This window comes from Ostrea edulis, chromosome 9 (assembly GCF_947568905.1).
Source record: "Ostrea edulis chromosome 9, xbOstEdul1.1, whole genome shotgun sequence".
Classification (NCBI taxonomy): Eukaryota; Metazoa; Mollusca; class Bivalvia; order Ostreida; family Ostreidae; genus Ostrea; species Ostrea edulis.
Genome location: NC_079172.1, coordinates 74,145,771 through 74,161,082, shown reverse-complemented (window position 1 = coordinate 74,161,082; position 15,312 = coordinate 74,145,771). Strand labels below are relative to the sequence as shown.

Below are 15,312 nucleotides of genomic sequence, written 5' to 3'. Positions count from 1 at the left end.
CCCTTCTGTAACACAGGAATGGGTTAGTTCTCAGTTGTTGATTTACTTTATTTAGAATCATTCAGATGACTATAGAGTAGCACTAAAGTTGTGAAAGCATCATATGGACAGCCTTAAAACAGTATAAAAATGCTGCTGGAATGGAAGGTAGATAGAAGACTTCTAACCGACCTACAAGATGAAGGTTGCTGTTATCGTCGCTTTCCTCAGCCTTTCCTGTAAGTACTACATCTTTGTTTCATCAAACGGCTTAAAAATAATTTAAGAAATTACGAAAGAGTCAAAGAGAAATTTTTGAATTGGAGGATGGGAGGTTTGGTGATAATTAAAGACTTTTGATAAAGAAAAATTACCAGCGAATGTTGCTTTTTATGCATATTCGTCAGGCATGGATCATGTCATTACTGAATTTCTCAGGCATGGATCATGTCATTACTGAATTTCTCAGGCATGGATCATGACATTACTGAATTTCTCAGGCATGGATCATGACATTACTGAATTTCTCAGACATGGATCATGTCATTACTGAATTTCTCAGAGGGTTATCCAGCGTATAAAATGTTTTAATGAGTTCTTTGTTAAAGGTGCGGCTATGGAGCCTAAAATTTACCAGCCTGCAAAGGAAATATTACGTGAGCTGGCTTTAAAACCAAAGGTAGTAAAAGCTTATTACATATACATATAGTCTAAAACAACAGGTGTTTGTGGATAGAACGTTCGGTAACCCCACCCCATCTGTTCGGCAACCCCTCTGGTATTATTCTTAATTTTGGTACCTTTGTAAAGAAAGGACATTTATGAACACGGTGTTTATGCGAGATTTGTTTGTTTTTGGGGTTGTTAAAAATAAAAACAGTACGTAGGTTAAATATTTGTGCGAAAGAAACACGCAAATTACCCATGACATTTACCATTCAACAAGACAGGGTAAGAAAATGTGACTGGAAGTCTTCTCCACAAACACCTGTGGTTAAAAAAGTAACTACTAAGTTTTTCAACATTGTCATATTTTGAATTTTACGAGATTAGCTCATCACGGGAGTGACATTGTCTATTACCGGTAAAGAAAATATATTTCAAGAAACAATCAAAAATAGTTTAATATTATTCACTTTTTCATTTTTGGGCAATGCAATGCTTTAACTATCTGTAAAGTATGGTATTCGCTGAGTAGAAAATTATTAGAATCGCAGGAATTGTTTATTCATCATGAATAATTCCTAGCTTTGCGATTGGCTGCGACTCTACCGAAACAAAACGCTACATTCACCTCCACGTGACTCCGAGATGAATTTAACATTTTATTTTTGCAACATCGGATCAAAATTTAAATTAGAAACTTCTAAAATGAATCGATTCATTATTCTTCGATGGTCCAGATAAAGAGGTATAGCGCATTTGCTGACGATACGGCCGACTCAGAAATCTAAAGGGAAAACACCGGTTTCCAATAATAGACTGGCGTGTTATATTTGAATATAAGGCCAACGTTTTTGATGTTTCGTTAACCAAAATAAATAACTGCCGCAGTTTAGCATTACTGACATTTATACGAGTCGTTCTTTACTTAATAAACCATTTCCCTATTTGGAATGATGAACAGTACAATATTTTCATAGACCTGTGCATTCATATTACACAACAACCCTACATATGGCATTACTTAACTCACTGTTCTGACATGACTGCAGCGCCTTTAATAGATGTCATCAGTTCATTTGCCTTTGGTTGATAATTCGAGTGTTTATTTTTGCCTAAATATCATATGACAGTTGCTACATGAGTTTTTTTTTTTTTTGTTTTTTTTTAAGTCAAACTGTATAACAGTTATTTTCCTCCCTTGACTTATTTTTACTTATTACATGCTGTGCATTTGTGTCTTTTTTCTTGTAGTATTTGTTTAGCTTTTCGTCAGCCACATAATGGTTTGAAATTCGTGTGCACACAGGAACATGTTAGTGTAAACAAGCGGAACTACAATGCTCTCGGAATGAATTCCCTTTCTTTAAGTCGTAACTTGCAAATATTAGAAGTTATGATGAAAATGACTAATATTTGTTATAATATATGTATCACATTTACCCCCCCCCCCCCCCCCCCCCCCCCAAGAAAACGACCCCAAAAAATGAAAAGCAAAAAAAAAAAAAAAATAGATTGGAAAAATATTGGACTTGAACTCGGGGAATGTACGGTTTAAGTGTAAGATTACCGAGCACCTAAACCACTAGGCCACCCAGGCTTGTAAGTTTAAAGGTTTAACTTTTGACAGGCTGCTAAATCTCAAGGTAAATTTTGAGAACGATTTTTTCATATTTTATCCATTTTCAACAAGAGGGCCACCTTAAACCAAATTTCCTCAAACGGACTTATATACAGTCATAAGCAGGTAAAACAACTTCAGTGTTTTATTTCTTGTTTAAGGTGGCCTTTTGCAACAGTTTGCAATTTTGTTTGCCCATTACGTTACATCTACCATATACTCTATATAATCACGGTGATGTTTATGCTTGTCAAATAAATATACTATCAACATATCGATATCTTTATTAAGTAATTTGGGTAAACACAAGTATAAACTGACATTGTATAGCAGAATATTTGTAAAAAATGATATTCAATAAAAAGGTATTTATGTAGGCGAAATTGCATACCAAGTGCGTTATACCTCTTTCTCGTTTCTAATCATATTGACCGATCGAGAAAATGTCAATATTAGATAATTTGTTTTTCAATCGTTGATGAAATCTACATGACAAAGTTCAATACTACTCTATATTTTGTTGTCTCATTCATTGAATAACGTTAACCTAACACACCCGCTAGAAGTAGTGAAATACGTGAACTCATTAAGTTTCAGGACTATTTCCCACGTATCGTGAATGGTCAGCAAGCCTCCCCAGGAGCATGGCCATGGCAGGTGTCCCTCCAATTACAACAATCTCAAAACGTGTATCATATTTGTGGAGGATCTCTTGTCAGACCAAACTTGGTTGTCACTGCTGCACACTGTGTTGAGTAAGTTGGATACTTGTTCTTGGCACATGAATGTCAAAATAATTTGGTCATTGATAAATTCTTTGATTGTTTTAACGTTTGTTATTCTAAGAAACATTTATTCTTATAACTGCAGTGGGCAAGTACGTAGAAATTTGCGGATTGAAGCTGGTATCCATAGAGTGAGCGAAACGGGGGCAACTAGCGCCATCAGTAGAATAATAATGGTACAATTCTTAATTACATTTATAGAAACTCGATCTTCTTAAGTATTCAGGTCATTATTAGATGTTCGTCTCTCTCTCTCTTTTCCCGGAACGACAGTTAGGATCGAGTACATAATGTCTGTCGATTAATCCAACATGCATGATATCAAATGGCAATAGATGGGGAAAATCAAGAAAGTCTTTATAATGCTATTATGCTTTATTTTGACATTTAACCATAACTTGTCTATACATTTATAGCATCCACAGTACTCCTCCAGCGGTGCCGGTTTCCCTAACGACATAGCCCTGTTGGAACTGGACTCACCTTTTACCTTAGGAGGAGACATTAAACTGGCCACCTTACCTACTGACTCTAACGAGGACTTCACCAACAACCCTGACTGCTACATCACGGGGTGGGGGAGAACTTCAGGAGGTACATGTATTTCTCACCATGAAGACGTCAATTTCCTGTAGAGAGAGTGTGTGTTCAAAACTCATGTCCTTCAGCACACAATAAATACTGAACAGTAAAACACGGATACAGCGAACACGTTTATAAAGAATTCACGCCTACAGCAAAGTGTCTTTTATTCCAAGTAGTTTTAAAACATGTGAACTAACTGGATATAAAGAATAGCGTTTATAACGAATGCAAAATGTTTGTCCCCAGCACTTTGCTATAAGTGTGTTTTACTGTATATGACAACGTATGTATATAGATATAATTCTGGAATTTTAAATTCGATTGGTGGTTTGTAAAAACAAAATATATAATACGACGCAAAATTACATGCATATTACTATTGTTAGAAATTTCTATTCTAGGTGGCCCCACTTCCGACGTTTTGATGGAAGCTCAGATGACTAATATCGCGAATACTGAGTGTCAATCTCGCTGGTCATATGTCAACGGCGCCGCCATTTATGATACCCATATCTGCCCTTTTGAACCGAGTAAATCTGCTTGCAATGTAAGTTAGTTGTTCAGTGCTAAAACACAATTCAAATACATGATGTTGCAATTTCTACATACTGTAATAATATATACTATAATATACATAGACATACTGTAATAATATACATAGACATAATGTAATATACATACACACACTGTAATATACATAGACATACTATAATATACAACATGTACATAGATATTATGTAATATATATAGACATAATGTAATATACATAAATATACTGTAATATACATACACACACTGTAATATACATACACATAATGTAATATATATATAGACATAATGTAATATACATAAATATACTGTAATATACATACACACACTGTAATATACATACACATAATGTAATATATATATATAGACATAATGTAATATACATACAAGACAGTATGGACGTCTTTATGATCCCCTCTAGTACTTACTGCACTAAAGGAAGATAGCACTTCATCTGTAACTCACTTACCATAATCTATTTTTACTGAATTTCAGGGAGACAGTGGGGGTCCCTACGTCTGCTCGAAAAATGGTGCTTACATGTTGGCCGGAGTTACCTCATGGGGCATCAGCACCTGCGATGGAACGTTCCCAAGTGTGTATACCAGAGTGTCCAAGTATCTGGACTGGATGGCCAATTACATCTAAATCGGATTTTATAATCTTGGTTAGAAAATAAAATTGCAATTCCAACGTATGTATTGTTATAATTATTTTATGCACAGAAGGTTTACACAAAGTTTTACACAGAAGGTTTACACAGAAGATTTTACAGTATGGGTAAAGGGGGCCGGTACCGACCACTCACTATAGTGAATAAGACTGTTTTCCTTATCACACTTCATAAATAATTGTCTATGCGTTTCCCGTTTTCATCTTTATTTCCACCACATAGGTTACAAGGGAAAAGATTGACTACAATGAAGAATAAATAAACAAACTTACTACAAGTATGCTGGGCATTATATCTATTACTGAAATGTTGTACCATAGACTGACCTAGTAATAGAGGGCGAAGCCCTCTCACGACCCGACGGGCCGTGAGAGCTGAGCTCTCCCTATAGGTAACACGTATATACATGTTTAAAAGGAAAATATAGGAAAATAATGAAAAATTAAACCATACCTATGGAACTTGAAAAGTTTGGTACCAATGGCGTCGATTCGAATATTAGCGCGTGGACATTTATTCCTCCATTTTGAATCTCGTCTACCCTAGTTCACGTCACTCTGAGATGTTACACATAAAATCCGTAAAAGCATGTAAATCTTATTTTCTTAATCATATAATATGATTTATGATTACGGTGTGACCGTTGGGGCGAGCGCAGCATATCTGAATACATTTTCAAAAAATTTATATTGAAAACAAGGAAAACTGATCTGGATCACTGTCAATACGTAGGATTACTGTCTTGCTCTTCTCGCCAATGTAGGAATCAGTTTAGCGGGAAATGCAACGAGCGTGTTGTGACGTAGCCTGGTCGTTGTGACGTGACTGTTTACATTTCTTTAGACAATATTTTAAAAAGAAAGGCGGAAGAATATGATTGTCATCCTTTCCTTTCATATAAGAAAGGTTTGTAATACTTCAAAGATTTTTTTTATTATTATTTTACGAATCGAACCATCCGCCATTTTGTACGAGGGACTTCTGGGATTGGCGTCAAAAAAAATTCTTGTTAGAGGTTGAGATTTAGCTCGGATTATTTTCCACGCTCTAGTCATTAGAGCTCGCAGTACGAGCCAGCGCTCCACGCTAACTTCGGGTTGTTTTTGTCCTGTATTGGATATAGATACTAATGTCAAAACTTTTTTGCTTCGCCCTCAAACACGGTCACGCCGTAAAACATATTAGAGGGCGAAGAACTCTCACGGCCCGAAGGGCCGTGAGAGCGGAGATCTCCTTATAGGTAACACGTATATACATGTTTAAAAGGAAAATATAGGAAAATAATGAAAAATTAAACCATACCTATGGAACTTGAAATTTTGGGTACTAATGACGTCGATTCGAATAAAAGCGCGTGGACATGTATTTCTCCATTTTGAATCTCGTCTACCCTAGTTCACGTCACTCTGAGATGTTACATAAAATTCGTAAAAGCATGTAAATCTTATTTTCTTAATCACATATAATCACTCCACGATTAACGCCATGTTTGTTGTTGTGGTTCAAACGCTATGTTTGTAAATTTGCTAAATAACAACGCTGAACATGACGTCACAATGTACTGTTTACATCAATTGCGTTATATTTCCCGCGTTCAATATATAGGCGGATCAAATGTCCAAAAGGATGCTTTGATACAGCTCCGTCCGCGTGCTAACTTCGGGTTATTTTTGTCCTGTGTTGGATAGAGATACTAATGCCAAAATTTGTTTGCTTCGCCCTCAAACACGGTCACGCCGTAAAACAGTCCCAGTATCAACTATTTTCTGTATGTAAGTGGCTCTCTGCATCCAGTCTGGAGTGGTTGACTACTGTGACATGACATAATCTCTGGTCCACTTTGGTTTTACTCGAACTTTTGTGGATGTTCTGGGGAAAGGTTGTGGATGTTCTGGGGGAGGTTGTGGATGTTCTGGGGGAAGTTGTGGATGTTCTGGGGGAGGTTGTGGATGTTCGGGGGGGGAGAGGTTGTGGATGTTCGGGGGGGGAGGTTGTGGATGTTCTGGGGGGAGGTTGTGGATGTTCTGGGGAGAGGTTGTGGATGTTCTGGGGGAGGTTGTGGATGTTCTGGGGGGAGGTTGTAGATGTTCTGGGGGGGGGGGGGGGTTGTGGATGTTCTGGGAGGAGGTTGTGGATGTTCTGGGGGGAGGTTGTGGATGTTCTGGGGGAGGTTGTGGATGTTCTGGGGGGAGGTTGTAGATGTTCTGGGGGGGGGGGGGGTTGTGGATGTTCTGGGAGGAGGTTGTGGATGTTCTGGGGGGAGGTTGTGGATGTTCTGGGGGAGGTTGTGGATGTTCTGGGGGGGGGGGAGGTTGTGGATGTTCTGGGGGGAGGTTATGGATGTTCTGGGGGAGGTTGTGGATGTTCTGGGGTGAGGTTATGGATGTTCTGGGGGTGGTTGTAGATGTTCTGGGGGAGGTTGTGGATGTTCTGGGGGGGAGGTTGTGGATGTTCTGGGGGAGGTTGTGGATGTTCTGGGGGGGGGGGGGTTGTGGATGTTCTGGGGGGAGGTTATGGATGTTCTGGGGGAGGTTGTGGATGTTCTGGGGGGGGGAGGTTGTGGATGTTCTGGGGGGAGGTTATGGATGTTCTGGGGGAGGTTGTGGATGTTCTGGGGGGGAGGTTGTGGATGTTCTGGGGGAGGTTGTGGATGTTCTGGGGGGGGTTGTGGATGTTCTGGGGGGAGGTTATGGATGTTCTGGGGGGAGGTTATGGATGTTCTGGGGGAGGTTGTGGATGTTCTGGGGGGGGGAGGTTGTGGATGTTCTGGGGGGAGGTTGTGGATGTTCTGGGGGGGGGGGAGGTTGTGGATGTTCTGGGGGGAGGTTATGGATGTTCTGGGGGAGGTTGTGGATGTTCTGGGGGGAGGTTGTGGATGTTTTGGGGGAGGTTGTAGATGTTCTGGGGGAGGTTGTGGATGTTCTGGGGGGGGGGAGGTTGTGGATGTTGTGGGGGAGGTTGTGGATGTTCTGGGGGGAGGTTGTGGATGTTCTGGGGAAGGTTGTGGATGTTCTGGGGGGAGGTTGTGGATGTTCTGGGGGAGGTTGTGGATGTTCTGTTCTGGGGGAGGTTGTGGATGTTCTGGGGGAGGTTGTGGATGTTCTGGGTGTGTGTGGATGTTCTGGGGGAGGTTATGGATGTTCTGGGGGAGGTTGTGGATGTTCTGGGGGGGGGGAAGGTTGTGGATGTTCTAGGAGAGGTTATGGATGTTCTGGGGGAGGTTGTGGATGTTCTGGAGGGGGAGGTTGTGGATGTTTTGGGGGAGGTTGTGGATGTTCTGGGGGAGGTTGTGGATGTTCTGGGGGGGAGGTTGTGGGTGTTCTGGGGGAGGTTGTGGGTGTTCTGGGGGAGGTTGTGGATGTTCTGGGGTGAGGTTGTGGATGTTCTGGGGGGGGGGGGAGGTTGTGGATGTTCGGGGGTGTGTGGATGTTCTGGGGGAGAGGTTGTGGATGTTCTGGGGGAGGTTGTGGATGTTCTGGGGGAAGTTGTGGATGTTCTGGGGGGGAGGTTGTGGGTGTTCTGGGGGAGGTTGTGGGTGTTCTGGGGGAGGTTGTGGATGTTCTGGGGTGAGGTTGTGAATGTTCTGGGGGGGGGAGGTTGTGGATGTTCGGGGGTGTGTGGATGTTCTGGGGGAGAGGTTGTGGATGTTCTGGGGGAGGTTGTGGATGTTCTGGGGGAAGTTGTGGATGTTCTGGGGGAGGTTGTGGATGTTCGGGGGGGGAGAGGTTGTGGATGTTCTGGGGGGAGGTTGTGGATGTTCTGGGGGAGGTTGTGGATGTTCTGGGGGGAGGTTGTGGATGTTCTGGGGGGGGGGTGTGGATGTTCTGGGAGGAGGTTGTGGATGTTCTGGGGGGAGGTTGTGGATGTTCTGGGGGAGGTTGTGGATGTTCTGGGGGGGGGAGGTTGTGGATGTTCTGGGGGGAGGTTATGGATGTTCTGGGGGAGGTTGTGGATGTTCTGGGGGGAGGTTATGGATGTTCTGGGGGAGGTTGTGGATGTTCGGGGGGAGGTTGTGGATGTTCTGGGGGAGGTTGCGGATGTTCTGGGGGGAGGTTGTGGATGTTCTGGGGGAGGTTGTGGATGTTCTGGGGGAGGTTGTGGATGTTCTGGGGGGAGGTTGATAATGTTCTGGGGGAGGTTGTGGATGTTCTGGGGGGGGAGGTTGTGGATGTTCTGGGGGAGGTTGTGGATGTTCTGGGGGGGGGGGTTGTGGATGTTCTGGGGGGAGGTTATGGATGTTCTGGGGGAGGTTGTGGATGTTCTGGGGGGGGGAGGTTGTGGATGTTCTGGGGGGAGGTTATGGATGTTCTGGGGGGGGAGGTTGTGGATGTTTTGGGGGAGGTTGTGGATGTTCTGGGGGAGGTTGTGGATGTTCTGGGGGGGGGGGAGGTTGTGGATGTTGTGGGGGAGGTTGTGGATGTTGTGGGGGAGGTTGTGGATGTTTTGGGGGGAGGTTGTGGATGTTCTGGGGGGGAGGTTGTGGATGTTCTGGGGGGGGGAGGTTGTGGATGTTCTGGGGGTGTGTGGATGTTCTTGTGGGAGGTTATGGATGTTCTGGGGGAGGTTGTGGATGTTCTGGGGGGGGGAAGGTTGTGGATGTTCTAGGAGAGGTTATGGATGTTCTGGGGGAGGTTGTGGATGTTTTGGGGGAGGTTGTGGATGTTCTGGGGGAGGTTGTGGATGTTCTGGGGGAGGGAGGTTGTGGATGTTCTGGGGGAGGTTGTGGGTGTTCTGGGGGAGGTTGTGGATGTTCTGGGGTGAGGTTGTGGATGTTCTGGGGGGGGGAGGTTGTGGATGTTCGGTGGGGTGTGGATGTTCTGGGGGTGAGGTTGTGGATGTTCTGGGGGGAGGTTGTGGATGTTCTGGGGGGTGGATGTTCTGGGGGAGGAGGTTGTGGATGTTCTGGGGGTGGGGGGAGAGATTGTGGATGTTCTGGGGGGAGGTTGTGGTGTACTTGGAGGAGCAGGATCTGGTTCAGATTTTCTTTCGTCATCCTCAGGGTCAGAGATAAATCTAAACAGTTTCTAAATCCCCTCCTCAAACGAGAGAAAGTCAAAGCAAGAAAGGGGCACCTGTTCAGAGCATGTTTTGTGTACCAATACCAGGATGTATAGATTATACCGTATATACTCGCCTAGAAGTTGATTCGCTTATAATTTGGTTGTATAGTGTTTAGGTTATTTTGGAGGGATTTGCCATTGACCCATTTATAAGTCGGTCTCACTTTTTTCAAGAATCGGTTGACAATTTCAAATCAATGCTCTAATCTTCTTACCTGTGTTTCAAATTCTATTTTGAGAAATGCGCCGATATTTAATTTTTTTTTTACCAGCAAATCAATTTCATATCAATACTCTTATGCATTTATCCATGTTCCAATAATGTTTTGGAAAATGACATCGATATTTAAATTTTTATTCTCAGCAAATTAAACTGTTACTATTTTGTTTATTTCATCCATGTTTTTGTTGTTTAAAACATTATGCCATCCTAAAAAAATACCAATCATCTTAGGGCATTCCTATTAGTCGAACATAGAGCTCTGGACCAAAATTTAACTCCCAAAAATCCGACTTATAGGCGAGTATATACGGGTATATATAATTTAGGGTCATAATTTATTAACCAATATGAAATACCATACAAGTTTTGACGTAAAGGGGAACTATGCTTTTGCATTAGTCTGTCATTGCTTCAAAACTAGAAAAAAAAACTTACACGTTTTAAAAGCATAAGTTCACAGTTCAATTCGAGTAGGTCATGACCAGCACATTCATGGACAACATTCATTCGGGTATTATGTCAGAATAATCCATGATAGTTTACGACCTGTTAAATGGAATTTCTTCATAGGTCAATAACAGGTACAATAGTAAATTAAATAACACAGTTGGCGACCTGTGATCTTTTAACGCCTTCGGTATCTGTCAAATTAGAGAAGAATGGGGAATCAAATAGCAGGCATTGTGCCCCCACAGGACATGGGCCAGAAAATGAATATAGTACCTCCCCAGGGGGAACACACGGCCACCGTAAGTATATCAGTTCATATCGATTCATCGACAATTTCGCAATCGCTTGTAGAACTTTGTTTACATGAAATCGCCAATCACTGACTCAAGTGTTAGCTTATTATAACACCGCCAGTATGATTGATGATGTATGTATAAACAAAGTAAAACTCTAATCATTCTGACTTGGAGTGAAGAATTTTATACAGTACAGTGTCGGTTATAGTGTATCAACAACTCGACAAGAATCGAGGACCATTCACTGGGGTCGTCATTGTGGAACGTTATATCTCGAAAATGCCCTTTCAACTTTTGAAAAAAGACAAATCACTGCGTATGATTACACTTCATAGCAAGGTGATATATGCCTCTTCACACCGGATACCGTGGGAATCCAGGTTAGAATAAGTCCTCATTACCCCCTTTCTTGTCGTAATAGGCGACTAAATGGGGATTTCCTTCGGATGAGACCGCAAAAACCGAGGCCCCGTGTCACAGCAGGTGCTGCACGATAAATACCTCCCCCCTGCTCAAAGACCGTAAGCGCCGAGCATAGGCCTAAATTTTGCAGTCATTCACCGGCAATGGTGACGTCTCCATATGGGTGAAAAATTCTCGAGAGGGACGTTAAACAATATAGAACCTGTCAATCTTCACACCAATGTACTATCCGGTTGTGTAGAGGCTCAAGGTATTATCAAAAGCTTAAAACATTTCTTAAATATTAAACTCTCAATGACTATTATATAAAATTCATCTTGAAATGCAACAATTTTTTTTTTTACAGTCAGTTTTCATATGTTACGGGGTTGCAAACCGGTTCTAATGACCACACAGACCATCCGTGACAGGTTATGAGTTTATTGAAGAAATAAATCTATTTCTGACATGTAAATAGCAGCTCTGAAACATAATAAACAATTATAAGCATACACAATCACACACCACATAAAATATACAAATACTAGGGAAATAATTTCAATACAATGAACACAAAATTATTCGTCCATTATTTTGTGTAAAGTTTAAGAAAAATTATAAAATAACATTTAAATCTCAAAATGAGGCTCTTTACCCATAATGCATTTAAATATAATAAATCTTATCATTTATGACATTTATGCAAACTAAATGGTAAAGTACACATCGAACACACACAAAAGAAATTATATGACAAATACAAGTTAGACATCACAGAAATACATACAAAACAATGATCTTACCAGATATATGGTACCAGAACCAAAATATCAAAAATAGGAAGATAACTGATTTTCAAGGAACCTGTATAAAATATTAATTCTATTTTACTCCTTTGTTAAATATGAAATAAAGTACATAATTTCATTTCTTTCATTCATTAACACATTCACACCAATTAATATGTTAAGATTCATTTTCTTACCTCAAGTCAGAAAAAAGATGTCAAAAGATATGCAAAGAAAACCACCCTTCAACACTCTGCTAGTGAATACAACTGACTATCTAAAAATCCAACAGAACTCACAAAACCCATGATATATAACCTTTGACACTAAGCCTAGCCAACCAAAATGAATTAAATAGACCATGAACAACAACTGCATGCATGGTTTAATCATAAGGAAAGCCATTAAGGTCATAATTACATTACTACATATCTAAATAGAGAAATATGGAAGACTATTATAGAATCCAATAAAAGTTTATGTTTTGCAACTTACATATTTTATTTACACTAAAAATAAAATAAATTATTGATATTAATTCACCCTACTACACATACATTTATAGAAAACAGGGTAACATAATATTCAAAGAATATCTAAAATGAATGTTAAACAACAAACAAATCAAACTTGATGTATGTAGATTCGATAAGATAACGCTGATTCGGAGTTTATCATTTTTTACTAATGTAAATTATACGTCGGGCGTGGTAGCCTAGTCAAGGCCACTCAATCTGCATTCTCTACCCCGAGTTCCGTGCGCTACACATTCTGTGCCCAATCGGAACACGCTCGGCCTTTTAAAAAATTATTTTTCGTTCGCGGAAATGGCCGAGTAGTTACGTATACGATTGATTCTGTGCCAAGGGTCGCGTTCAAGATCGTAGCGGCTAGGTAGGGCTCGGTATCGCTACAATCTTCCGAAGACACGTTAAGGTATTCAATGTATAATTACCATATTCCATATCTAATAAATGGATGGTGGAATTTTTGTAATCATGGTATCATTTTGAAGGGTTCATCAAATAAAAATAATCCACCATAGGGATTTTCAAAATTTTGTTTACTGCTTGATTTATTTCACCTAGGATTTATCATTGAAGTATATGGGAAAAGCATGTTTTATTACAATATTTTAAAAAGAAATTATATTTTCACACAAATCTCTTGGTAGAAAGTTACAAACACTTCTGCTTCATACTTAGATATTTTATTGAAAGTAGACATTAACGGCAAACTGACAACTCAACTGTATGACAAACGGGATGATTTCAGCTTCTCCATCGTCAACTTCCCATATTTATGTAGCAATATTCCATTATCACCTGCATATGGTGTTTATATATCTCAACTGATTTGATATGCAATAGCTTGTTCTGCGTATAGTCAGTTTTTAAATCAGGGTAAGCTACTGACAAACAAGTTGATGGTACAGGGCTTTCAACAGTCTCGATTGAAGTCAGCATTTCGCAAATTCTATGGTCGTTATAACGATTTAGTTCGTCAATACAACCTCACATTGGGTCAAATGCTGTCTGACGTGTTTCATACCGATTGTTAAGCCGTTCTTGGCACACTGATTTTGACTGCGGATAATTCCGTTTACCTGATCAGAATATAGGGCTCATGGCGGGTGTGACCGGTCGACAGGGGATGCTTACTCCTCCTGGGCACCTGATCCCACCTCTGGTGTGTCCAGGGGTCCGTGTTTGCCCAACTATTTATTTTGTATTGCTTATAGGAGTTATGAGATTGATCACTGTTCATCATCTTCACCTTGCATAAATCAATTCATGAATGATTTTTCCGCAAGGGAACACAGTTGATACCATTCAATTCCACACTAAAGCAATGATAATCGTCGTCATTTCAAACACTACATCCTTTCGCTATCAAATTCCACAGGTGCTTGTGGACAGGACTTCCGGTACCCCCCTTCTTTTATTTTTAAATGTTCAATTCCTTGGGTATTTCGGACGTATTTTTGATAAAATATGTAACTTCAGAGTTTATCTATTTCAATGGAATACACAAATCGTGCATAGAAAACATTTTTTAAAACGGTTTCTATGCGAGATTTGTTGTATTCCATTGAAATAGATCAACTTTGAAGTTACATATTTTATCAAAAATACGTCCGAAATACTCAAGGAATTGAACATTTAAAAATAAAAGAAGGAGGGTACCGGAAGTCCTGTCCACAAGCACCTGTGTCAAATTCGCCTTCATGATAAACAATGACTTCAGCGCATGCGTCACTTCATTTCATAAAACAGCTAGAGGCCCAAGAGGGGTGAAATGCCTTACTTTACTAAATCGCACAAAAATCTAACTTTTTCAGTTTATTTTCTCATCACACGCATTTCATTTCTGTGAATGGACTTCTTCTTCTGAATATGAAAATAATGAATTACTGGAAACAAAATAAGTAAAAATGCAATATTGGGAATACAAAATATTAAAAGACCATTCAAAGTGCGCAGTGTGTAATTCCTGAAATGGGATTGAATATCATTGAAGGAACCGCATCTCGTGTATCTATTTTTTACCCTTTTATATTCATTCATTTTCATATCTTATTATTATTATATTCATTCATTATACCTTCCTTTTTTAGGGGAGAGGGGCTCTTCTTATAGGGAATTGCATACCATGAATTGAAAAAAAAAATCTATGACAGAACAACAAACCTGTGACAGAAAAACTTTATCTGTTTATACAGACTGTTAAACTGCAAATCAGTAAAGGTGATTAATTTCAGTCTACTTAACATTCATTGGCGGATCTCGACGGGGGAGGGGGTTGCAAGGGCTGCAATCCCCTTTTTGATTTTGGAGAGAGAGAGAGTTTATTTATGCGGGAAAATTACTTCCAATCGCCCACGTCTCTCCAACACTAGGTCATCGCTTGCAAACAGAAGTGGTCAGTCGTAGATTCAGTTGATGCCAAGTGGAATGCTTGTCGGAATTCAAAAACATATTTTCCAACCTGCAGAAATTTTAATTCTTCATCGGCTGACCTTACCCGTTACCAACTGCAAAGCAGAATGGTCCTTTTCATTTCAACACGTACTTGTAAAGATGTACTTACGTTCCACAATGGGCAAGGAGAGACTTTCTGGAGTGACATTAATGAAGGATTACCCCCAATATCACACTGGACATTAATGATCTAACAAAGAGATTCGTTCACATGCATCCGAAAAGAATCAATTGAATTCTTTTAGGGAAATTGTCAA

General features: G+C 40.3%; 1 protein-coding gene, 1 long non-coding RNA gene and 1 pseudogene across 3 annotated transcripts; 1 reads left to right on the top strand and 2 right to left on the bottom strand.

Moving 5' to 3' along the window:
- The first annotated feature begins 146 nt into the window (after window positions 1-146).
- On the top strand, window positions 147-4,879 carry LOC125658628 (fibrinolytic enzyme, isozyme C-like). Of its 2 annotated transcripts, none has more exons than XM_056150602.1 (7): window positions 147-218; window positions 588-658; window positions 2,861-3,018; window positions 3,134-3,224; window positions 3,465-3,642; window positions 4,035-4,180; window positions 4,678-4,879. In XM_056150602.1, the coding sequence occupies exons 1-7, from the start codon at window positions 179-181 to the stop codon at window positions 4,828-4,830; spliced, it is 837 nt and encodes a 278-aa protein (XP_056006577.1). In that variant the 5' UTR covers window positions 147-178; the 3' UTR covers window positions 4,831-4,879. The 2 variants fall into 2 exon arrangements, with proteins under 2 accessions (XP_056006577.1, XP_048745895.2); XM_048889938.2 differs by having other exon boundaries at window positions 2,855-3,018.
- A 2,802-nt stretch (window positions 4,880-7,681) lies between these two features.
- LOC125658481 (mucin-2-like) lies at window positions 7,682-10,645 on the bottom strand (annotated as a pseudogene).
- Window positions 10,646-11,711: 1,066 nt separating this feature from the next.
- On the bottom strand, window positions 11,712-13,996 carry LOC130050458 (uncharacterized). The gene is made up of 2 exons (XR_008798900.1): window positions 12,272-13,996; window positions 11,712-12,150 (listed from the first exon to the last, which is right to left on the bottom strand). It is a non-coding gene; the product is annotated as an uncharacterized LOC130050458 (long non-coding RNA).
- Window positions 13,997-15,312: the final 1,316 nt, after the last annotated feature.